The sequence below is a fragment of the Lepus europaeus genome, chromosome 5 (assembly GCF_033115175.1).
Source record: "Lepus europaeus isolate LE1 chromosome 5, mLepTim1.pri, whole genome shotgun sequence".
Classification (NCBI taxonomy): Eukaryota; Metazoa; Chordata; class Mammalia; order Lagomorpha; family Leporidae; genus Lepus; species Lepus europaeus.
The window spans coordinates 123874026-123899452 of NC_084831.1; the positions used below are offsets into that span (position 1 = coordinate 123874026).

The 25427-nt window shown below is 38.7% G+C and overlaps 2 protein-coding genes across 2 annotated transcripts in view; one reads left to right on the forward strand and one right to left on the reverse strand.

The window, feature by feature from the left end:
• Positions 1-228: 228 nt before the first annotated feature.
• LOC133761036 (olfactory receptor 10Z1) lies at positions 229-1170 on the forward strand. Its single transcript, XM_062193686.1, has one exon. The coding sequence runs from the start codon at positions 229-231 to the stop codon at positions 1168-1170; it is 942 nt and encodes a 313-aa protein (XP_062049670.1).
• Positions 1171-8106: 6936 nt separating this feature from the next.
• The window catches only part of SPTA1 (spectrin alpha, erythrocytic 1), a 76381-nt gene continuing 59060 nt past the window's right edge, over positions 8107-25427 (reverse strand). The window contains exons 40-52 of the mRNA XM_062193687.1: positions 23762-23861; positions 22921-23091; positions 20819-20895; positions 18316-18525; positions 14898-15194; positions 13955-14067; positions 12657-12674; positions 12110-12161; positions 10853-11040; positions 9869-9922; positions 9346-9492; positions 8726-8870; positions 8107-8235 (exon numbers count right to left, since the gene is read on the reverse strand). Of these exons, the coding sequence (XP_062049671.1) occupies positions 8107-8235; positions 8726-8870; positions 9346-9492; positions 9869-9922; positions 10853-11040; positions 12110-12161; positions 12657-12674; positions 13955-14067; positions 14898-15194; positions 18316-18525; positions 20819-20895; positions 22921-23091; positions 23762-23861 (1701 nt within the window). The remainder of the gene's footprint in view (positions 8236-8725; positions 8871-9345; positions 9493-9868; positions 9923-10852; positions 11041-12109; positions 12162-12656; positions 12675-13954; positions 14068-14897; positions 15195-18315; positions 18526-20818; positions 20896-22920; positions 23092-23761; positions 23862-25427) is intronic.

The window sequence follows — 25427 nt, forward strand, 5'->3', positions numbered from 1 at the left end:
GTACTTTTGTCTACGTATATGTGCATACATTCATGTCAAGTTGGATCCTCACTTGTATCTAATATAACAAATACCTTTCTAAGGTTTGCATTCTAAATCAAGGCTTCCTTTTCAAGTTACAACAGGCACAAGGTAAAGAGAACCCATCTCATCCTGCATTTTAAAGAAGCTACATATCTACTGTCAACGTGGCAGGAATCAGCCAGTCTACCAGGGACCTCATTCAGAATGGGGCACACCAATGCAACTTGTTGGAAGGGCTTCGTCTTGCTTGGCTTCTCCAGCTTTGGAGACCTGCAACTACTGCTCTTTGCCTTGTTCCTCTCACTGTATCTCATCACCTTGACCAGCAATGTCTTCATTATCATAGTCATCAGGCTGGATACTCATCTACACACACCAATGTATCTCTTCCTTTCATTCTTGTCCTTCTCTGAGACCTGCTACACGTTGGGCATCATACCCAGGATGCTTGTGGGCCTGGCTCTGAGGGTCCAGGCTATCTCGTATGTGGGCTGCGCTACCCAGATGTTCTTCTCTGCCTCATGGGCCTGTACCAACTGCTTCCTTCTGGCTGTCATGGGCTTTGACAGGTATGTGGCCATCTGTGCCCCACTACACTATGCCAGCCGTATGAGTCCCACTATCTGTGCCCAATTGATCAGTATTTCTTTTGTAAGTGGATACTTTTTTGGGTTGGGAATGACACTGGTCATTTTCCGCCTATCATTCTGCAGCTCCCATGAGATTCAGCACTTTTTTTGTGATACACCTCCAGTATTGAGCCTCGCCTGTGGGGATACTGGTCTCAGTGAGCTCGGGATTCTTATCCTCAGCCTGTTGGTGCTCTTGATCTCCTTCTTCTTCATCACCATCTCCTACACCTACATCCTGGCAGCCATCCTGAGGATTCCTTCTGCAGCAGGACAGAAGAAGGCCTTCTCCACCTGTGCCTCACACCTCACTGTGGTCGTTATTCACTATGGCTGTGCCTCCTTCATGTACTTGAGGCCCAAAGCCAGCTACTCCCTTGAGCGAGATCAGCTGATTGCTGTTACCTACACTGTGGTGACCCCTCTCCTCAACCCCATTGTGTATAGTCTAAGGAATCGGGCTGTGCAGGCAGCTATGAGAAATGCCTTCCGAGGGAGCTTGCTAGGAAAAGGATGAAGGTTAGCCCAAAGGGACACTGCTTTCTTTGTAGAATGGTCATAGACCAGAAACTGAGGCCAGATATTCAAGGACTCAGGCCAAAGCTGACACTCGAGGTTCTTGAAAGAACCTTCATGAGCCCCATCCTGCTTCCTGCTTTTCCCCCAGGCTGCAGGGGATCAGAGGCAGGGCTTCTTACTGTGTTCATAGCACAATGAGGTCAAAATCTGAATGTTTGTTTTCAGCATCAAAGACACCACCCCAGCATCTAAAAACTATTAAGATTTCAGTTTTTGAAATGCATTAAAATCATTACAATATTTTTAAATGGAATTTGACAAAGCAACAAAGTTTGGAGTGTTCAAGTTTAAGGCAGGGCTGACAGGAGCTTTATTATGGTTACTGTAGAGATTTTTGAATCATTGTATAATGAGACTATTTGACCTGTAATATTATTTCAAGATCTTAAATTCAATGAATATCATTTTGACAAATTAGTCTAATGCATCATGAAATGAACATGTAGATTATTGTTTCTCTCACTAGATGTTTTTTCATCTATTTCTGATTCATTATGATTTTCTTCTCTTTGTTTCGATTGCTTATCCATGTTGGACCGCTCATATTTCAGATAATATATTTATTAATGTTTTCTGTTTTTCCTGATAACTGGTGATACTTTCTAAACACCTCATAATCTTGGATGTCAAGAACATCCCCACTTGCATAATTCCCAAACTGGATAATATCCCTTTTCTTTAATGATTTCTTTATTTATTTGAAAGATGGAGTTAGAGAGAGGCAGAGGCAGACAGAGGATTTCCATGCACTGGTTCACGCCCCAGATGGCTGCAACTGTGAGAACTGCCCAAACCAAAGGCAGGAGCCAGGAGCTTCTTCCAGGTCTCCAATGCAGATACAGGGGCCCAAGGACATGGGCCATCTTCTGCTTTCCTGTGCCATAGCAGAGAGCTGGATTGGAAGTGGAGCAGCCAGGATTCAGACTGGCGTCCAATGGGATGTAGGCACTGCAGGCAGCATCTTTACCCACTACACCACAATGCCAGCCCCAGTAATATCCTTTGAATTTGTTTATTTGTTTATTCTTCCAAATTTCTTTCCACAATGTGTCATATATGTCAGACATTGTTAGAGAGGAGTTTGGGTGCAAACTCTTCAGATTTCTAGGAATGCAACTCTGAGTAATTCATTTAACTTTTAAGAACTTCAGAGTTGGCATTTGTAAAATGGGTGTAACATCATAATTGTATGTTGGTAGATAAATAGGATCATGCATTAACAGATTTTAATTCTTCAGCCATAACAATCTTCTAATAAATGTCAGCTGTCATAATTAATATAAGGAAAGAGAGATTGACCTTTAATTTAGGGAGAGGTACTATGGCTGGAGGATCAGATAAGGCTTCATGCCTAAGGTAGTACTTGAACTTGTTTCTAAAATATGAGTGAGTTTTGAATGCACTGAGTAAGGAGAAAGGACATTTGAAGAAGAGAGAACAGAATAGCCAATGGCTGGTTGATAAGACATCGTAGGCCAGTTTCAGAAAGTAGTGACTTGTGAAGAGGTGATGGAATCCTTGTAGATGATGATGAAAAGTGAGCTTGTTTTTTGGGTATGGGCAACAGTTTGAACACCTTGCTTTTGACATAATGATTTCAGCAATGGGGACAGAGCACAGTGAACTTTTCAGAATAGAGTGAAGTGACATCTGGAAACAGATTTAGGAAGATAAACTAAGAAATGGAAAGGATGAGAACTTTAGCAGGGAAAAACCAGAAGCAAGGAGATTGGTAGCAAATGGATTGCTGTCATCCTACCAGAAGGCAATGTGGCCTGCATGTGGATAGGATGCTGAAAACTGAAAGAAACTACAAACCTGAGATTTTGAAAGGTAAGATCCATATAATGTAGCAATGAATTGGAAGTAGGGCATGATACGAGAGACAAGGGAAGAATTTAGGCTGAGACAATATTTTTTCTCTCAATGGAATTCATGTTTCCATGTTCTCTAGATAGAATATAATGAAAACCAGACGTGGGAAGAAAGAGACCTGATCTGAAGAACAGAGAAAGTTGGAAGGCAGAAAGGGCCTGAGTATAGGATGGGCCATATACTTTATGATCAATTTCACTATAAGCTGGAGGCCAACCCCCATTACGTGCAAGCTGTTTGAGCAAATTGATCTTTACAGCCTCTTCCGTTCACCCAGCATAAATTCCTTAGGTGCCCACTAACCAATGGCGAGTACAAGTGTTCCACGAATTTCTAAGTAATAGTCAAAGGATAACCTAACATCCAAATGTACTAGTCTTAAGTATGGAAGTATATAGATCTATTTGGAATGCTTTCTCAGGATGGATATTCAATGTATCCATCCTTATAGAATTTCAGATTACTGCTCTGGGGTGGAGACAACGAAGATAGTCTACAAAATTTCCCTAAATGATTCAAATTCCCTCCCTTGATTAAAGATTTGACTGTATGCTTACAAAGGACACACTCTTTTTCCAGAAGTCTCCTGATTTGAATGTGATCACATACCCTCAATTCACAGAAAGACCCAGTTACTACCAGAGTCTCTGAAGTCAAATGTGTTGAGTTAAACGCCAAGTCCTGCCAGTTGTTACATATATAGCCAGGGGATAAGTTCCTCCATTTTCTCAATTGTAGGGTTGAATGAAAAGAGTGTCTACTTGATGGGGCTTTTGATAAACATTAATATAGTCTTCAGAACACAGTCAGCTTACGTACTAGGAATTCACCATGAACGCCTATTATTATTTAGAGTTTCTAAACACTGTCACCTTAAGGTACCCTATTTTTTGCCATGCTGATGTTCGAAGCCAGAACCAGAGTCAACAGTGTCTAACATATATTTCTTTTTTTTTTTTTTTTTTTGACAGGCAGAGTGGACAGTGAGAGAGAGACAGAAAGGTCTTCCTTTTTGCCGTTGGTTCACCCTCCAATGGCCGCCACGGCTGGCGCGCTGCAGCTGGCGCACCGCGCTGATCCGATGGCAGGAGCCTGGTGCTTCTCCTGGTCTCCCATGGGGTGCAGGGCCCAAGGACTTGGGCCATCCTCCACTGCACTCCCTGGCCACAGCAGAGAGCTGGCCTGGAAGAGGGGCAACTGGGACAGGATCGGTGCCCCGACCAGGACTAGAACCCGGTGTGCCCACGCCACAAGGTGGAGGATTAGCCTAGTGAGCCGCGGCGCTGGCCCATATATTTCTTTTTAAAGTTTATTTTTAACAATTTTAATTGTAAAATATGACATAGTCTCAATAGAGTACTATCAAGTTAATATAAAATTAATTACCATTTCAATAAAGAAAAATAACTGCCATTTACCTCAGAAGCCTGCAATCGGTTCCATCCCAATCCTAAAATTAACCTCTAAGTTGATTTTCATACCATTTTCCTTCTATTCTTTATAGTTTTATCACAGAAGTTGTTGTCTTACACACTATAATTTAGCTTTATTTTTAAAAAATATTTGAAATGTTTTTCACTGAGTAACTGACACATTTTCAAAAGAAAATTATACTGGACTATAATAGAATACAGCTTAAGCAAATATCCACAAATGCTCATTTGAAAAATAGTGCTTTACAAACATGAAAACATATACTTACACAATTTTCCTGTTATATCAAAAATAAAATTTAAGCTCACTATAGAAAAACTGAACTGATGTGACAATATCAAGCTGACATGCTAAGTTTGAACTAGAATAATTTGTTACTTACATATCAGAAGAAAAAGTGCCTTATGTTTCATGATATAGCTGGACAAAAAAATAAATAAAGTTCTGTCACCTGGTATGTGTCTGAATGGAAAAGAAAGGGGTATATCTAGATCCCAGAGATCAAGAGGATTAACTATGGGAAAATGTATCAGGCTATAAGTAGCTGTAGAATCAGATGGAATCAGAGATAATACAGAGTGTTCTCTTAGAAGCAGAAGAACTATGGAAAGCAAACAAAAAGCAGGAATCATGGACAACAAAAATCAGGCATGCAGTCATAATACTGGGACTCAGGGGCAGTGTCCAATCTGTAATTGTAAAGACATTCAGCAAGAATAAAACAAAGTTTCAATTTCAAGTAAAAAGATGAGAAAGAGTAGTAAGAAAGAGGTTAAAAGAAAATGTGATGTAAGTTCTACTTGTTATGTATTATACATTGAATATTCGTAATCCCCTACTACGTTATGTGTGCTATGAGATCGCCATGTCCTGTTGGAGAGCATGGGTTGTTAGATGTGATTTCAGAAGGTGCTGAATGAGCACTGACAATTTCTCTTGTTATATTAATTTCATTGCTTCTTCAGATAAATACTGCCATTCTAGCCTTTATATTACTCAATCTTTTTTTATAAGGAGATGTTAATTGTCCTTTGCTATAAATTTTTTATATCCATTCCATACCTAAATATGTTATTTGGACTTTGAAAAGACTTGGTAGGGTTGAAGTGGGAACAGGTAATAGAACCACTTATGCCTTTGTGTTCTGGACTTGTTTTTCTTTTCTTCTTCTTCTTTTTTTTTTTTTTTTGGTCTTGTTTTACTATTTTTGTATTTTCCAAATATGGCAAGTGTGATATTGATACTAAATAATTTTGAATCTTTTAATTTATTTGAATGTCAGAGAGAGAGGAGAGAGAAAGAAGGGGGGGAGAGCAAGCATTCATCCATTGGTTTACTTCCCCAATAGCCAGAGCAGGCAAGATTGGGGCAGGCTTATCCAGGAGTGAGGAACTAACTCATATAGGCAATAGAAATAAAATTACTTGAGTCATTACCATTACTCCCAGGGTATGCCTTAGCAGGAAGTTGGCCAAGAGCTTGAGGTGGGTATTGAACCCAGGCATTTTGATATTGGACATGAGAATCTTCACCACAGACCAAATGCCTGACACAATCTGTTGGCCTATTGGATTATATTATTTTTCTATCTTTAAACATTTTTGGTAACTTATAATAAGACAATTAAGAGATTTGTGAATATTCATTTGCAAAATACTTTTTGATGGTTATATTCCTTGGCATTTGTTTACACAAAAATCAATAAAATAGTTACAAATTCTTAGCAATAAAGATAACTTTAGTTTTAACCAAAATTTGCTTAAATATATCTGTGAGTAAATTTGTCCCTAGACTAAGGAAGTGTAATTTCCAGGCTGAGAAAAAGGAATTAATATAGTAACCAAGTGTCAAAATTCATAGATTGTATAATATACAAGCAGTTTTACATAAGGCAAAGGAATTACTTAAGAATTCTTGATGGCAAATGACACCATTACATTTTATAAGGTGGGTCAGAGTATTGGCGTTCAAACCTATTCAGACCAAACCTGGCCTGAAAATTCTTGGAAACAGCACCACCTCTTGTTTTTTTCTTAATTCTTAATGTTATAAACAATTCAACTGACTCCTATTTCAGTGGGAGATGAAAGTAAATCAAAAGGAATGTTCTTTTTATCATATTAACACTTAAGAGGAAATTCAGAGATTTAGAGGAAAGGAGGAAGTCATGCCATATTGGAATTTTGTCATTCTGGAAGCATAAGGTTACTTCTTTTTTTTTTTTTTTTTTTTTTTTTTTTTTTTTTTTGACAGGCACAGTTAGACAGTGAGAGAGAGAGACAGAGAGAAAGGTCTTCCTTCCGTTGGCTCATCCCCCAAATGGCTGCTACGGCCAGCGTGCTGCACCAATCCGAAGCCAGGAGCCAGGTGCTTCCTCCTGGTCTCCCATGCAGGTGAAGGGCCCAAGCACTTGGGCCATCCTCCACTGCCTTCCCAGGCCACAGCAGAGAGCTGTACTGGAAGAGGAGCAACCAGGACAGAACCGGCGCCCCAACCAGGACTAGAACCCAGAGTACTGGCGCAACAGGCAGAGGATTAGCCTAGTGAGCCGCGGCGCCGGCCAAGGTTACTTTTAAAAAGCAAAAATGGTGAAATATGTTAGGGGACATGTTTAGAAAATAGGTGTTATGCTGATCTTCATGTGGTTCAATATTATAAAATAAATCATTACATTCTCCAGAATATCAAGTATCTTGATTTTCAAATGTAAGAATTAAAACACAATCCAAAGCCAATAAGAATTTGTCTTTAATAATCATAGGTTTTATTTGTCTATTCTATCATCATCCTTCTTTACAGCACAGTTAACTGTTCAGATTTTTTATTCATTTATTTTATTTCAAAGTTAAAAAGAGACAAACAATGAGAGATATCCTTTCCACTGGTTTGTCCCCCAAATTACAGAACAGTCAGGACTGATCCAGGCCAAAGCCAGCAGCCTGGAACTCAATCCAAATCTTGCAGATGGGTAGCAAGAAAGCAAGTACTTGAGCCGTCATCTGCTGCTTCCAGGGAAGCACATTAGGAGGATGTAGGAAGGGATAGTGGAGCCAGGGCTCAAACCGAGGCACTCAGGTATAGGATGCAGGTATCCTGATTTAATTCACTATGCCAAACACCAAAATCAGATGTTCATATTTAGATAAAAATCCAGTTCTCAAAAATATGCACATTCACTTGGATCGGAAATATTTTATTTATCTTTGCCTTATTAAAAGAAATACTTTTATTTTTATAGAAATATATTATTCTATAATCAAAACCAAACCAAATGATGAAGATATGCAGAATACAACAATTAATTATAGAGGCCTTGGCATCTGTTCAGAGTAACAAGCTGCACATAAGATAAGCCCACAAATTCCATTACTCTACCTCTATTAACCCCTTATGGCTCTTAAACTTGAAATTTGTTTAAGGTAGTGCAGTTACTGTCACACACACACACACACACACACACACAACGCAAGCACAACCATCTTTTTACCCTCCCCACTTCCCTGTCCCTTATATTCCCCAATACTTCCCATCACGCCAAGAATTTTTATGATGAACCAAGAGCTGTTTATGAGTTGCCGAAGTAGGAATTGGTGAAGCCAACATAGTCATAACCAGCAGGATGGCTTCGACCCTGTGGGTCCATATATTGCTGCATATGTATGGTACAAAATGACACTTGTTCTGGAGTTAGGGCCTGAAAAACATAAAGATTAAAAAAAATTAAAGAAATTCAAAATAGCTGGTTCCTTGGGATACTGTGTGCTCTAAACACAGAAGGTTGAACATCTTTTAAAGGAGAATCGAGTCATGTTCCTTTCATACTTTTTTTCTCAAAAATGTAGGATTTCTAATAAAGAGCAACTTTTCAACTCCATTCTTTCTTTAAGAATTCATTCACTTCAACTATTTCATTTATCTCATTCCCTAAAGTTGTCTTATTATATAGAAAGGATAAGAAATTACCTTAAAAATGAGTCAGAAGTTTTGGACTGACAGAAAGTAGAGAACCACCATAATTTTTTGAAATGGTGACTAAAGAAAATGATATCTTGCTCAAAAGAAGGTCTGATGGCAAAAATGGGTGAGCTGGTGAGTGGGTGTCTTCAAAGTAGGCAACCAAGCCTGCGACCAACAGAGCCTAGATTAGGATGATTACACTGGGTAGGAAGTGACTGGAGACTGACCTGCTTCATGTCATCTTTGGTAATGTAGGCTTTGCCTTCTGCCAGGGCGTGGAAAGAGTTCTCTATTTCATCACTGGACTTTATGTTCTCTGATTCCTTGTCAATCAGGAATGATGTATAGTCTTCCAGTGACACGTATCCCTTCCTGTGGGAAAAACAGACCAGGAGCTCTGCCTTATCAAGACAGAGACAAAAGAGAGGTCCCTTTCTCATCCTAGTTAGTGTCCCAGAGACTGAGATAAACTAAAATGTGCAAGAGTTCTTTTAATCAAGTTGCTTCAGACAATGGCTCATCTCTCCATTTAATGCTACACTCTCTCAATTTCTAATAGCCAAATAAGCATTGATCTCTAAGCTCCAGATTCTATTTCCAAATGTATCCTTCAGCTTCATTATCCATAAGGTTTTAGAATATCTGATCAGCAGCTATCCCCAGGCACTTAAAAATTTTCTGATCTTTGGTCCTTGGTATTAGCATGATTTAGTCTCCATTTTAACTCGATTCCTCTATGACTCAGTCACATTCCTACAAGCACACAACAAATAGTCCCATCCTCATGTGTTGACCCATATTTCCCTAAGAACTCACATACAAGTCTGGTCCTTGGACCTCCTCTTACCTCCCTGGATCCACAGCATCCAGGAACTTCTCAAACTTGGGCTCAGGTTCATCCTCTTCCACCATGGGTAAGTAGTAATTGAGTCCTCTCAGGCAGGACCGGAATTCTTTGTGAGTTAATCTTCCTGTCAAATTCTCATCAAAGTGTCTGAAGAATGAAAATAATTCATCAAGCTCCATAGAGAATCAGATTTAAACAAAAAGCAAAAAGTTTTCTTTGCATCACCTAGAGCTTCATTAATTGTCAGAGAATTGAGTAGAGAGCCTATCTGTATCTCTGTTTTTGTTTTTAACCTAATGATTGAAGAAAAAGCACAAAACATTAAGCATGAGAGTGGTGTAATTTTTAAAGATCAGGAATCTCATACATATATTGAGAGTCGTGACTGAAGCTAATTAGCAGATTTGGAGCTTCAATTAGGATTGTGCCAAGCCACACAAAGGGAGAAGAATATTAGTGGTTTGTAGACTCATTCTGAATAGTCTAGAAAACAATGAACAATCAACTATGAGTTTATACTCACTTATAGGTTGTACTAAACTCCTTCAATGTCTCCTCACTCACACCTATGGTGTCTCTGAAAGGAAAAAAAAAAACTATGAATTAACCCCCAAAATAAAATAATGGAAAAAGATACGAGAGAGAGAGAGAGAGAGAGAGAGAGAGAGAGAGAGAGAGAGATGGAAAATTTTTAAGGACAATGTTGAGTCTCAAAATCAGTGGTTGGTTAACTATGCTCCATGGGCCAAATCCATCCTGCCATCTGTTTTTGCAAACTCCAGGATCCAAACATGATTTTTACATTCTATATGGATGAAAATTATCCAATATCTTATGAAAATCACATGAGATTTATATTTCATTGTCCATAATGTCTTACTGTTAGATGTCATGCTCATTCACTTAAGATATTTCTATGGCTGCTTTTTCAGTACAATACCAGAGGGTAGAGCTAAAAAGCTACAATATAAGTTAATGACTCACAGTGTCTGCATCATTTATTGCTGGGCCCTTTATAGGTAGTTTGCCAATCCTTGATTTATAGAAAAGTGTTGCTTTTTTTAAAAACTGTTGACCTCTAACACTACTTTGATATAATTAACCCAGAAAGATATGAATTTCCATTCTTTTAGACCACATTTTGAATATTTCTTTCATTCTGGACATTGTATATTGCATGGGATTTTACCAAAGGAGTTGCCTTCTGAGATATCACATAAAACAATGAAGGTACTCTAAGAAAGAGATGCAGGATTTAGTTATACAGAAAAGGATCAACAAACCCAAGAGTGTGGGGATACTGTCATTTAGTTTCTGTTAGACTTCAGCCGAAAGAGACGGAGACATAATGTGGTGGAGTAAAGAGAGAGAACACAGGTCCTGGAGAGGCAAGAGTACTGTCTCTGGAGCAGCTAGTATCTGGCACCCCAGCTGCAGCCCTTAGCTAAGCTCCTGACACCTAATACCACTTTCACTCTTCCCTGATCTCATCTTAGTTCCTCCATACTTGGCTTGGATCTGTTGTTCCAGGTTGTGTTGCATCCGCATCCCAAGCTGGTGCAGTTGGTCCCACTGCTGTGCCAGTCCAATGGTGCTATATTTGATGTCAAGGATTAGCGCCTCTTCCAAATTGTCCCCTAGATCCTCAATCTTTGTCAGCTGACGCTTCATTGCCTGAATCTCTTTCTGTTTCCTCTGGAAAAAAACAAAGACAAATTATCACCTATCTCAAACCTGGAATTGTGTGCAGAGGTTGATGTATGTGGGTTTCCTTTAAATACCCCTTTTCAATTATATTTCAAGGCTCTTCCGTTTTCAGTGAAAAAATGAACTACTCAAAAAAGCCATACGTGTAATTCTCACTTATAATGGGAAGTCACAGTGAGATGACTCCCGTTATTCTGGTATTCTGTAATATGAAGAGTTAGTATTTAGATATGATGGATAAAGAAGAGTCAGATTTCCAGGATTCATGCATTATCAGCTCTCCATGATCACCATTGTGAATTACATGCACTATTGATTGTGGCTGAGGTCTCAGACTCATTTAAGCTCCCAAGGGCTCACTCTGAGACCTCCTTCATCAGTTTGGGCAGATGTATACAGACTGCCCCTGTCATAGGTGCACAATATATCTCAAATTTCTGCATTTTATCCATGCTTTCTGAATGAAGGGATGCTATTCCCCAAGAAAAGAAGGAACACATTGGTTCTAATGATGGTATGGATGGTGATGAAAATGTCTTCCCTGTTACCAGGCTTGTGGGTCTCCACACATGCCTACTTGACATCATTAGGGAGAATTTTAATTTAATTTTTTGCTGGGGCAGACAATAATTAAGTCAGGGTTGAAAAACATATTGTGGCCTACTGTTACACTTGACTGTGGGAAGATTATCTAGATTCAATTTCTTCATCATACCATATCAAATAACATATTTGTCAGTGTACCAGGTTATAGACTAACAGGTTTTACATTTGCTTCTTTACTTAATCGTTATGTAACTTTAGAATGTAGGTATTATTAATTCCATCGTTTATATACAGAAGTTGAATTTCAGAGATTCAAGCAAACTGAGATCCATAACCACAAAACAGTTTCACATAGGTAGAATGCAAACTTATGGCAGGTCTTACACTACAGCCATAGCTTTGGACTCGAGGTGGTACTTACATGAGTCACCAGGGTTCCCTTTAATTGTTTTTTTCTTGCTGTCTTTATAATTCTGGAAATAGCCTTAGTTAGTGAACAAATAATACTTACCTTATTTGCTTCCAACTGGGATTCCAGAGTTCCTGTGTCTTTTAGCAAAGATCTAATTAAGAACCAAATGAAAACATTATTTATAAGATTGTAAGTCAGTATTTCATACAGACATATTGACTTAAAGTCCCTATACTTGTCTGCTTCTGCTTCTCCTAGCATGTAGGGACTCTATAATCAGAAGTTTCTCAAAGCCAATTTTTTATAATCAAACCCCCCTCTCAGCAACCTTGCCAGATTGGCGAGAGAGAAGTGGGGCCTGACTCAGTCCTGCTCTGACTAGGAGAAGCCTCCCATATATCCCTTCTATTTTTCTATTCTCAAATACACACTCATGCAATGTAGCTCAGATTCTGTCTCGTATAGTCTAGGAGAAGAATGAAATCACAATGAACCCTCCTTTATCCATAGTCTTACTTAAGTACCATTAGATCATCAGGGAATACAAATTTCTCATGACTAATATAATATAACATAATAAAACATAATAACATAATATAACATAATAATAACATAATAAAAAAACATAATAACATAAACTACTGACCCATCCAGAAAATAAGCTCTAAGTGGAGGCCCGGAACAGGAATTGGAAGAGAGAAAAGGAAAATCATAAGTTAGTATGGATTACTCCAACAATGTTATTTCCTTAGACACATGAAACATTCTAAATCCTTTGTAGTGATAAAGATGAATCTGTCTACCATCTCTTTCCAAAATATTTTCTATTCTGAGAATCTCAGGATGGTCTTTGAAGCTGCCTGTGTGAGAACGGAGTATAGAGCAAGGGATATGCTTTTCAGACATGGGGCAATTTTTTTTTTTTTGGTTATTGTCTGATTCATCCACATCAGTGAGTATGTAGGAACAATATACCAGCATACTTCAAAAAGTTCACTGAAGATAGAATTAAAAGGAAAATTTTTAAAAAATCTATACATATGTGGGGGTCTTCTAAAAAATGGGGAAATGCGTATTATGAAAAAGCAATCATGAATGTAAAATTTTAGCATCAAAATAAGCTTTTATTTTAATTTAATTTCCCAACAACATTTTGAAGTTTGCTTGTATATCATGGATTGTGTAAATGAGTACTTTAAGCCTCACAGCACAATTCTGATTCACCTGCTGGATATAGACTATAAACTTTGATCATTTATACTAACATATTACATTTTCTCCATCTGTTCTTTTTCCAGGTCATTTACCCCAGAGTATCTGACAAATGCTATCTTCATGTAGAGAACACTGTAGATTTAATAAATGCAATTGGCATATATTATCACACTTGATTATCATTACAGCTGAAGTAGGCAGGCAGCATAATAACTTCCTATTTGGTGTTCACAGCAAGAGCTGCTTCTGATTGTGCCAACAAATACAAAATATATGACCTTCAACAAGTTAATTTATCTACTTAAATTCCATCCCACATTTGGAAACATATGCAATAAGATCTGCTCTATATACTTCTCAAGGTTGCTCTCAAAGTTAAGTGATTTAATGGATATGGAAGTTATTTGTAAAATGCAATGTGGCCTGTAAACTTACAGGGTTGTTGTTATTTGGTCAGTAATTACAGGCAATAGGAAGAAAGGTGAGACTATCAAGGAGAAAAAGCAGAAGGGTACACTGTAGGCAGCAGGATAAAATTCTTATTTCTTAATTTTTGCAAGGATTGTTTCAGACATTAGTCAATTCCAAATGCACAGACTCAATGTCGTGATTTTAGGACACAGTTTTTTCTGTTAAAGTCTTTTCTCTCCCCTTCAGACACATGTTTCACTCCTACATCAAATGGTATGTGTGTCATAGAGTCATAGGTTTGGAGATAAAACAGTGCACCTGGTCTCCAGGATCCACTGAAGAAAGGCACTGGCATTCTGTTCAAACTCTTGGCACATCTCAAAATTCTTGACCTGTCTTTCTTCTTCCTTTTGCAACTCCTGCTCCCGTTCCTAAAATCCCAAACCACAGACAGAGGGATTCAGTTTGAAAGCCTTTCTTTGCTACATAAGAATCTTTTTTTCTAGACTTGCTGTCCACCTTCCATATGCTTATGCACTTATATTTCTTCTAGGCCACCAATTCTCACCTCCAAAATGTGAATGGCTCATTATCACTTCCAATAAAAACTCAGAAGGGTATCTAAGATCAAGCCCAGTAACAAGTAAGCTAGTAACAAAGGTAAATATCCCCTATTCTCAATAGTTTTCTTTGAGAGGAGTAGTGATATTTATTTAAATGAACATAAAGCAAGTCTTAAAAAGAAAGGTAGCAATAAGACTTGTCATCTAAAAAGAGTGGTAGTATAGTGATTGTTTTCTTGGCTAAACTTAAAAATTACTTTTCATAATTTCAGTGACTACAGACAAAGATTAAAAATAAACACATTAAAATGGCATTTTTGAGGGTGTGTATAAAATACACAAAGGGGGGAAATATGAAGGTATGAGCACACACATACATACACACATACACACATGCACACACATACACACATGCACACACATACACACATATACACACACACAAGCCTCATGAACTTTTCATGATTTGTTACTAAGCCACCTCTTAAAGTTTCTGCTAGCTTTCTCCAGATCATTGTTCAGTACCCAGAAGCATGAGAACATATTTCCTAACTTCTGAAGCAAGTCTGGTTCATTATTGCTGTCTCAACATAATTATTAATAGTCTCTGTCTTTCTCTGTTTATGTCAAACATCTCTCACCTCGGATAATGAACACTCACTGTGGCTGAAGGAAGTCTCTGTTGTGCCCCAACTTACCTTGATGATGTCAGGAAGGTGCTTCCAGATCTTTTCCAGCACCTCCACTGTAAGCCAGGTATAAGGGCTAGTAGGCACATTTAAAGCCTTAATTTGCTGGTCCAGTTCCACCAGATGATTGAATTCTGCTTGAGCTCCAGCTAAAGAGGCCAAGAAATCCTCGTGATCCTTCTTCAGCTGTCGAATTTCATTCAAAGAGACACAGTGCACAGGTTCTGACAGATCCTCCTCAGCATTCTCACACCAGTTGTTAAAAGCTGAAGCCTTGTGTGCAAATTCCATAAATAGCTCTTCAGCCTGCAGGAAAAAAACAAAGACAACGTTGTCTTTCCTGATAAAAAAAAAAAAACCCTCAAAAGAAGAGAAGACTGAGAGTAAAAATAATGACTATTTTCAAATAATTTAAGGGCCAGAAGTCCAAAAGGGCAGAACTAAAGCCATTGGGGACCAGAAGATCTGCAGATGTGTGTTTACGTTAGAGGTTCAAGTCCTAGTCATGGCATTTTCTCTTGTGTGAAATTGGTCACGTTTTCCACCATTTACAAATGGGGACTTTGAATGACTTTTTAAAGTAATTTCAGATCTAAAATTTCAAGAATGGCAAGAGTAATTTCCAGTTGCATGGCTTCTTATTTGAAGTTTGTGCTCCAGTTCTACCTGGCATGTAGTTATCAAGCAATTAATGGAAAATAATTGAATAAACAAACAAGCAAATCTGTTGTACGCTTTACTCACTTTTTTGTCCTCCAAGCTTCTGCATACTATGTCCCACTGACATCTTTGACTATACTAAGTAATTTTCCTATTTGCCTTTTAAATCCTGTTTAGGTTTCATCTTAGGCCTCAAGCTTTTCTTTCTTTTTTTCTATTGAATTTTTTTATTTGAAAGATAGAGTTGCAGAGAGAAGGAGACTCTCTCTCTTGGTCTCTCATACACCACACACACACACACACTCACACACAAGTGTTCTTTCATCTGCTAGTTCACTCCTCAAATGGCCACAACAGCCAAGACTGTGCCAAACTGAAGCCAGGAGCCAGGAGCTTCTACCAGATCTCCCACATGAGTATGGGGCCCAAGCACTTGGTCATCATCAGATGTTTTCCCAGGTATATTAGCAGGAAACTGGATGGGAAATGGAGCAGCAAGATCTGGAGCAGACACTCATATGAGATGTTGCTGTCGAGGGAAGTGGCTTTACTCACTACACCACAACGCAGACCCTGGCCATAAGTTTTCAAACCAGTCCTTACACCTATTTTCTATTCTCTAACATACATCCTAGATATAACTTTATATATCCCTTTGATGCTATCTGGAATTGTGTACATTGTCTGAATTCCAGTGAATTGTTCATATTACTGAATGAGAAAAATGGCATGGATTATTCCAAACAGCAGGTGACCAAAATAGTTTTATATGTAAAATTTATCATAGATATTGGGTGGAGGATCGTGCATCTGAAAACATTCATCTGGAAAAAACTATGAAAATTAATTTTTCATTCTGAAACAAGGGAGATAGAGGGAGGAAAATTGACTGACCCTACCTTGTACTCATTTCAGCAATCTCTATACTAAAATAGAGTGATACAGAGAAAATTTTAACATTCTCTACACAGAAAGGGTATGAAAATGTATAAAGCAGTTCATATTATTTTTACTATATTATAAATTGACTAAATGTTTTATAATCAGAATATAGGTTTAAAAATCTGTAGTTTGAAATTAAGCAGGGGCCAGCACTATGGCCCAACAGGTTAATGCCATGACCTGAAGTACAGGTATCCCATATGGGCGCCGGTTCGAGACCCAGCTGCTCCGCTTCCAACCCAGCTCTCTGCTATGGTCTGGGAAAGCAGTGAAGGATGGCCAGAGTCCTTGGGCCCCTGCACCCGCATGTGAGATCCAGAGGAAGCTCCTGACTCCTGGCTTCGGATTGGTGCAACTCTGGCCATTACCACCAATTGGGGAGTGAACCATCGGATGGAGGACCTCTCTCTCTCTCTTTCTCTCTCTGCCTCTCCTTCTCTCTGTGTAACTTTGACTTTCAAATAAATAAATAAATCTTTAAAAAAAAGAAAATTAAGCAAAGTAGAACAAAAATCTGAAGTAGCTGTCTATGTAGATTTATGTGTATGTGCATATTTATGTGTAAAGTTGCCCATTTAATTTTTCATTTATAATTGATTTCTTCAGGTACTATGTCTTTCAATGAAGTAGAAATTAACTAAAGGTCTAGACTGATTTTTACTTGTTTGTTTATTTTCTGATATCAAATCCCTATCATAATGTGTTATTGAATGCATTGCTTCTTACGGCCCACTAACATTTCACTGACTATTCTGATTTCTTCTTATCATTGAAATATAAAGATTCTTCAAAAAGTTTATGGAAAATATATATTATAAAAATGGATTAAAATATTTTTACCAAAAATAAACTTAATCTTAATTACCTCTGTTTAACATTCATTGCCTTAGCAACAGTTACTAAAAAGAATATTTGAATCACTTCTATCTGTATGGAAGGTAATAGCAATGATAATTATTATTTTTAATTTTTTTAAAAAAATTTATTGGAAAGACAGAGAAGGGGGAAGGAAGAGAGAGAAAGATAACAATTTTCTATCTACTGATTCATTGTCCAAATCGAAAGACAAAAGCCCAGAACTCCATCCAGATCTCCCATGTGGGTGGCAAGGACAAGTACTTGGGCCACCACCTACTACCTTCCCAGGTGCACTAGCAGGAAACAAGGTTGGAAGCAGAGGAGCCAAGACTTAAACCTGCATTGATGACATAGGATATGGGCATCCCACAAGATGGCTTACCCCAAGCAACACAATGCCCAATCCTGGTACTGAATTTCAAGATCTGTTATTTCTCTAAATACTAGTGAGAAAGAAATTTGGGAGATGGTAATCTGTCTTATTTCCTAAGTGGAGGAAATACTGATATTAAGTGGCATATACAAGGTCTCTCATCTAGGAAAGGTCAATAACATTGAGAGCATATTTTATGACTCGTCCATTGTTCTTTTTATTGGACTTAGAGAAAAATACAAGAGCAATCTTGATTACTTCCTGTAAGATTCAGTTTTACCATACACAGAGACTTCCCACCCTCTGTCTCACCCAACTCTTGCACTTCATGTATTTGGAGTCCATCTCAAGTCAGGTGTGTAACTGAACAATATGTGTGTGTACATACACAAAAACATATAAACTTACTACCAATATACAAAAAATGAGCTACATCTTGGTCAATTATAATGTTTCCCTGATCCTTTTCAGTGTACTAAAACAGCTGTGGATTATCCAAACAGCATTACCAATGTCTATTTCTTTATTTCATGGCTAATTTATAGAAAATAGAGCCCTATTATGCCTTTTTTTTTTTTTTTTTTTTTTTTTTACCTTCTGTAGAGGCAGCTGTTTCTCCAGTAATCTCTGCCTGTGGGCAGCAGACGCTTCCAGCAATTGTTCCCAGCGCCTCAGCAGAGCAGCATGGCGCTCCTCAATGGCTTTGCTCTGGCTGTGTTCAGCAGACACCAGTTGGTCCTTCAGGTCAGTGATCTCAGAAAGTCTCTCTTGCTGGAAGCTCTGTAGACTGGCATCCAGTGTGTCCTGAGGAAGACAAACAGAGAGGCTAGGACAAGAAAATAGTGCGCATTCCAAGGGCACTTGTGTTCTACCTGATTTTTAGCATGGAGGAGGCAACAGCTAGTGAAGAGTTAGAATGATGAACAAGAAAACGGTGATAGAACTTAGAGACTTAAATGAACATCCGAGGTTGTAATTATACGTAGGGTGTGTGTGTTGTATAATTAAATGTTAGGTTAGCTCTCAAAATAATACTAAGCAAATATTGGAGTAGAATGTGATGATCCAAAATATTCCCATCAGAACCAAATCCTTTCTACAGCCCATATCCTTTCCAAGACTTTTTAAAATCATCCAATACATTTTGTGCCGTAAGTAGTGGCAGTGCAGTATTAGGGACTTTGGCAGTACACAAACTAGCAAACACCCTCCTTCAGAATGCATAATACAAATCATTTTTACATTAATGTTGATATCAGTTGAATCCATTTTGTTACAAAAGGGAGGATTTCATTCTTCCTTATGACTGAGTAGTATTCTATAGTGTTTATATATACCACATCACATTTTCTTTACCCATTCATCAGTTGATGAATATCTGGGTTGTGAAATAAGCCAGTGTCAAAAAGACAAATATCATATATTTTCTCTTATATGTGGCAGTTAATATAGAATACAGAAAAATGTGTAGGAATGAAATGGTTACTTTGGGATATGATTGTCATTTTTAGCCTTTATTTATACTTCTGTGGAACTGTGGTCTTCCTACTTTTTACTTGTTGAATATTATGGTGAATATGTCCTGTAAATATAGAGTGGGTTAAAAAAGGAAATGCTGATATCAAATTCATAAAATTCAGTAAGCTTCTCTTTCAGTTTTAATAGAGTGGCATATATTGGGCCAATTCTCCCATTGAGAACAACTTTGACAACTGGATGAAAGTATAAACAAACAGAAACAATTCTGCAATAATATAGAGCATGCTTTTAAAATAAACTAGATTAAACTAGATTTAAAACAAAAACATAACTGAGAAAATTTCAAAGTGTTTGGAAATTAAAAAATGCAATACCAAATAACCAATAGTTGAAAACAAATTTAAATTAGAAGTGACAGAAACATTTTCATGAGATGATTTTCTTTTTTTTTTAATTTTTAAATTTTTATTTTTTTACAGGCAGAGTGGACAGTGAGAGAGAAAGAGACAGAGAGAAAGGTTTTCCTTTTGCCGTTGGTTCACCCTCCAATGGCCGCCGCAGCCAGCGCGCTGCGGCCGGCGCACCGCGCTGATCTGAAGGCAGGAGTCAGGTGCTTATCGCGGCCTCCCATGGGGTGCAGGACCCAAGCACTTGGGCCATCCTCCACTCACTCCCTGGCCACAGCAGAGAGCTGGCCTGGAAGAGGGGCAACCGGGACAGAATCTGGCGCCCCAACCGGGACTAGAACCCGGTGTACCGGCGCCGCAAGGCAGAGGATTAGCCTATTGAGCCACGGCGCCGGCCGAGATGATTTTCAAAATAACATAAATTTAATGAGATGTTGCTAAAACTTTTTCTTAGAGGGAAATTAATTATATAAATTAGTATATTAGAAAAAAATGACTACAATTTTGATCATTGAGATCTTGAGAAATTTTTAAAAATCTGCATTTAATTAATTACAAAGAAAAATATTCAGATTAAAAAAATGTTGATGGAATAGAACATACAAATAAAGAGAAACATTTAAAAGCTAGAATTTGTTTCTATAATAAATGATAAAAATATAGCAGCAAGGCAAGTGAGAGAGGAAAAAATACATTATCAAATCAGTAAAGATCATTGGAATAATATTACAAATGATAAAGACAAAAAAATTACACAACTAAGAAATTAAATAGGGACCAGCATTGTGGTGTAGCAGGTAGAACCGCCACCTGCAGTGCCGGCATCCCATATCGGTGCCAGTTTGAGTCCCTTCTGCTTCACTTCCTATCCAGCTCTCTGCTGTAATCTGGGAAACCAGTAGAAGATGGTACAAGTCCTTGGGCCCCTGCACCTGTGTGGGAGACCTGGAAGAAGCTCCTGGCTCCTGGCTTCGGATCCACCAAGCCTCTGGCTATTGTGGCCATTTGGGGGGGGGGGGGTGAACCAGCAGATGGAAGACCTCTCTCTCTCTCTCTCTTTCTCTCTGCCTCTCTGTAACTCTGCCTTTCAAATAAATAATTATTTTTTTTTAAAAAAAGAAAGAAATGGAATAATCCTGGAGGACTGAACTTCTGTGTGATGTGTGTTATAGGCCTCCATGACATGTTTCTGCTCTGTAGTCTGCCCTTACCTGCTTCGCAAGGAGAGTGAGGAAGGCAGAGAGGTCTGTACCATTGCCATTGGTCTTCAGGCTTGTTTCCTTCTCAGCTAAAATGGAAAGATAATTAGTAAGAAGAGAAAGACAGATGGTCTTATATAAGCCCTGGTAAAGAGAAAAGGGATATTCACAAAAGAAAAGACTCCAAATTCTCCAAGTAGGAGACTCACTGGGATAGGGAAACAGGAGGGAACAACAGGCTGCTTTTCTAGATGGATGCAGGACACAACTGACTAAAACAGGTCTGGGGACAAGGGAATTTTTGAATGTCTCATAAAAAATGCAAAATGGCATGTTAGACATAAAATATAAGTAAATCAAAAACACAGTTTATTTCCTAGAATGTTTTGTCATAGCCCTACCATTCATTCTTAATATCACAAACAAAATCACCAATTCCAAATAAAATGCGTTCTTTGGAAGTATGATATTTAGTTATTCCATCAGCATGTTTATGTCTGGGTGTGCTCACATGTAAGTGCAATTGTGTCCAGAAAGGACAAGAATGGGTGGTAAAGAGATCACCTCTTTTTTCACGGTAAACGAAAAAGTCCTAGAGACTATTCTATAAATGAGACCTACCAAGATTTTTTAGATTTTTATTTGTGTATTTTATTTGATGGAACAAAGACATAAGTCTCAGGCATTCTTGCTCATCACCCAAGTGATAGATAACATTGGAATGTATTTCTTGCCCTTGAATCTGGATTGGGTCTCACACCCTATTGCCTTCCTATCCTTCCCCCAACGCCACCTGAAAGACCAGCTGCTCTGCTGGAACACTGGAAGGAGCAGTTCCAGGAATTCACCTCCGCCTGATGCCCTCCTCCCCCACCCCAAACCCTGGCCTCTGGGGGTCCGGGCCTTTTGCCACATGTTTCATCAATGTGAACGTGGGCAGTTGGTCACCCTTCTCACAACTTTATTTTCTCTGGATAAATTTGGTCTGGCTATGATTTCGTACACTGTCTCCTCTATTCTGTGTCTCTTTTCCTACCATTTTGGTGCCCCGTGTGAGGAGGCACCAATCTGCAACTCTTCCTAACATTATTTACTTGAGAGAGCAGGGAGGAAGATGGAGACAAAGAGGGAGATGCCAAGAGAGAGAAAGAGGAAGAGGGAGGAGAACTTCTCATCTATGGGTTTGATGTAGGCAGGCATACAAGCTAAAATTGATTATGTTTATGAGCTGGAAGACCATGCCTTTACCATGGGCCTGTGTGACCTCATGCCCCTACCTGGCTGCACCTGAGCACCCACCGACCAATCAGGTTAATTAGCTACTCCCCTTTGAAAGTGGATTAAAAGCCTGGGACATGGTGTGTCCACCTCTTCTGCTCCTTGGCCTCTTGCCAGTACTGGGCTTGCTGGCCCCTGCGCCTCCAGGGTACATGGCCTTCAGGCCACCTACCCCCCATGTTTCCTGGCTTAGATGCACCTCCACGTGGCTGGTTCCTGGTACTCGGTATGAACCCAGATTTACCTCTCTCTGATAGACAATGCCCTCACTCTCCTATGCATCTTTTGCACTGAATAAAAGCTTAAAATGCACCATGCTGCCTCATTCATTTATGCTGGTATTCAGAATTTTTCTCTGAATAATAGGTAGGAACCCATATGGGCTTATTAAGATTGGGAATTTATTAATAAGCATAGGGTGATATCGTATGGCACCCCAAATTCTGATGTCAGGTTCACTACTCAAATGCCTGCAACAGTCAGGGCAACGTCCAGAGCCTGGAACCCAACCCAGGCCTCCCACATGAATGTCTGAGACCCAAGTACTTGTGCCATCATCTGCCACCTCCCAGGGCATGAATCAACCAAAGCTGGACTCAGGAGTAAAGCCAGGGCTCAAACCCAGACACTCTGTTATGGGATGCAGGTGTCCCAAATGCTCACCTCTATTAATATTTCTTAAACCTTGGGCCATGACTATTCATACCTATGCAGGATTCTATCATATCAGCTTTCCTGTTAAAGTGTTGAAAGGCATAATCATTTTCCAGTTGCAGCTTCCAAGTAACTATACCGTTTCTTAAACCCAAGGGTACCAGGGCCCTGACCCATCATACCTATCCAAGATTCTACCACATCAGCTTTCCAGTTAAAGTGTTGAAAAGCATAATCATCTTCCAGTTGCAGCTTCCAAGTAGCTATTGCCTTGGCCAGAGAAGGGGTCTTTTCATTCAGAGCCACTATCTTGGCAGAAATCTTCTCCTTATTCTGACTTTCCTCCTGTAGCATCAAGGTAAAGGGAGAAGGAGAGAGAGAGATACACTGATGAGTCTCTAGGGCTAGAAATGTGAATTATTCAATAACATTGAAAACTTTCACCTCTATCATTCCAAATATATAACTAGTCTCTAGGTCGAGGATAATTATCCTATTATCCATTCATGCTCCAGAAAGTTCTTTCCATTCCAGCATTTGGATGATTTCGTTACGTTGATAAGTGTAAACTTTTAAAAGATGCAGAGTCCCCTATGTCTAGGGGTCTCCATATGGCACTTAGATCAACTAGGCTTTGTAAAAACGGCATTTAACAGAAAGATGACCCTCAAATTATACAAATGCCTTAATGTGGTTTGCCTCCCTAGAGGGTTAAAGAAATTTCTTCAGATCCATATAATACTCTATGGCCAAAACCCATGATACAATCCTTATAACCATCATGTTCTGCATAGGAAAGCAGAAGTGTCAACAAATGGTGTAAGGAAAAATAGAAGGTATTCTTGCAAGAACCTGAAAAAATAATTTCCAGAAAACAGCATTTTTAAATCATTATTTGCTAAGAATAACAACAACAACAACACTAAAAAGCATCTTATGATTTATGCAGTACTCACAATGCTGTATTTCAGCCAATCCCAGTTTAAAACTCAAAGTTTGAACTGGAATTCCTGAGCAAACTTACCTTACTCAGGATATCTTCTCCTTGTGCACACACATTTTGCACTCGTGTCTCATGGACAGCAAAGTCGTTATCCAAAGTTTCATGTTTCTTTAACAAGCTCTGCATAAGAATCAAGGAGAATTAACTTCTGAGGCTGGAAAATCTAACTTCACTCACGTTCAGGTTCATGATGCTGATTACCATGGTTGGTTCTGCTGAATTGTTAAGCCAGGGGAATGTTCCCGTCCTCTGGAACATCTCCACTGAATTCCCCTCCCAAAACTTTCCACTTAACAAAGAGTGCAAATTTACTGGGGGAGAAAAGAGCAAAAGAAATACAAGTGACACTTCCAAACTTGTGACTTTACCTTTTCCAGATTTTGAAATTAGGATTGATCAAGGTGATTTCTCCATATTTAGATAGATATAAGTTCTAAGAAACAAGTATCGAGAACATCCCTCACCAAGACTGACCCAAACGCCAGAGAAAGACAGTGGGCAAGAATGGAGAATTGCCTTTGAATAGCCATTCAAACTCTGTTTTTGACTGCTTTTTGGAAACATGATGTTTGCACAGCTGGCAGAATTGGAAGAAACGTGAGAATGGAGGATGAAGATCAGGACTTACATATTCTAAAGTTCTTCTCCTATGAAATCTTTATAACAGCCCTCACCACCACTACCACCAACATTGGTGGTTATCACCAATACTGCTGATGGCTCTTTGGCTCCCTATTGCTGTAAAGTTACCCTGGTAGCTTTTTTCTTTTTTGGTTGTTTTTTGTTTGTTTGTTTGTTTGTTTTTACACAACAGAATAATACAAGCTAAAGGAAGAAACATAAGTTTTGATTCATGTACATTTCAAAATCTTCATATGAGAAGTCAGCATTACGGTATAGCAGGTTAAGACACCACCTGCGACACCAGCATCACATACGGGTGCTAGATCGTGTCTCAGTTGTTCCACTTCTGATCCAGCTCCTTGCTAATGGCCTGAAAAAAGCAGCGAAGCTGGTCCAAGTACTTGAACCCTGTCACCAAGGTGGGAAACCAAGGTAAAGCTCCTGGCTCCTGGCTTCGGCCTGGCCTAACCATGGCCTTTGTGGCCATCTAGGGAGTGGACAAGCAGATGGAAGATCTCTTTTTCTGTCCCTCCCTCTCTGTCTGTTACTCTGACTTTCAAATAAATAAATAAATAAATTTTTAAAAATAACAGCAAAATCATCATATGCAAAGAATATATGATGTTCCTGGGAATTTTTTAATTTTTAATTTTAATTAGTTAACAGACTCAATATAGTTTGTAGGTACAACTCTAAGAATATTATTATGTTCTTTGGAATTAATATATGGTGTTCTTAGAAATTAAGATATTTAAAACAAGAGGAGCTACACTATGTTCTGATTATATTATATTTCATTTTAGCAGAATCAGCAAATGTAGATCAGAAAACTGACCCACTTCATGATATTGGATTTCTGAATTAGTCACAGTTTATGTATGTATACTATATGCAATAAAGTCTCTTTTTTTATTAAACTTTTATCTAATGAATATAAATTTCCAAAGTACAGCTTATGGGTTACACTGGCTTCCCCCTCCCAAAACTTCCCTCCCACCCACAACCCTCCCCTTTCTAGCTCCCTCTCCCCTTCCAATCACATCATGATTCATTTTCAATTCT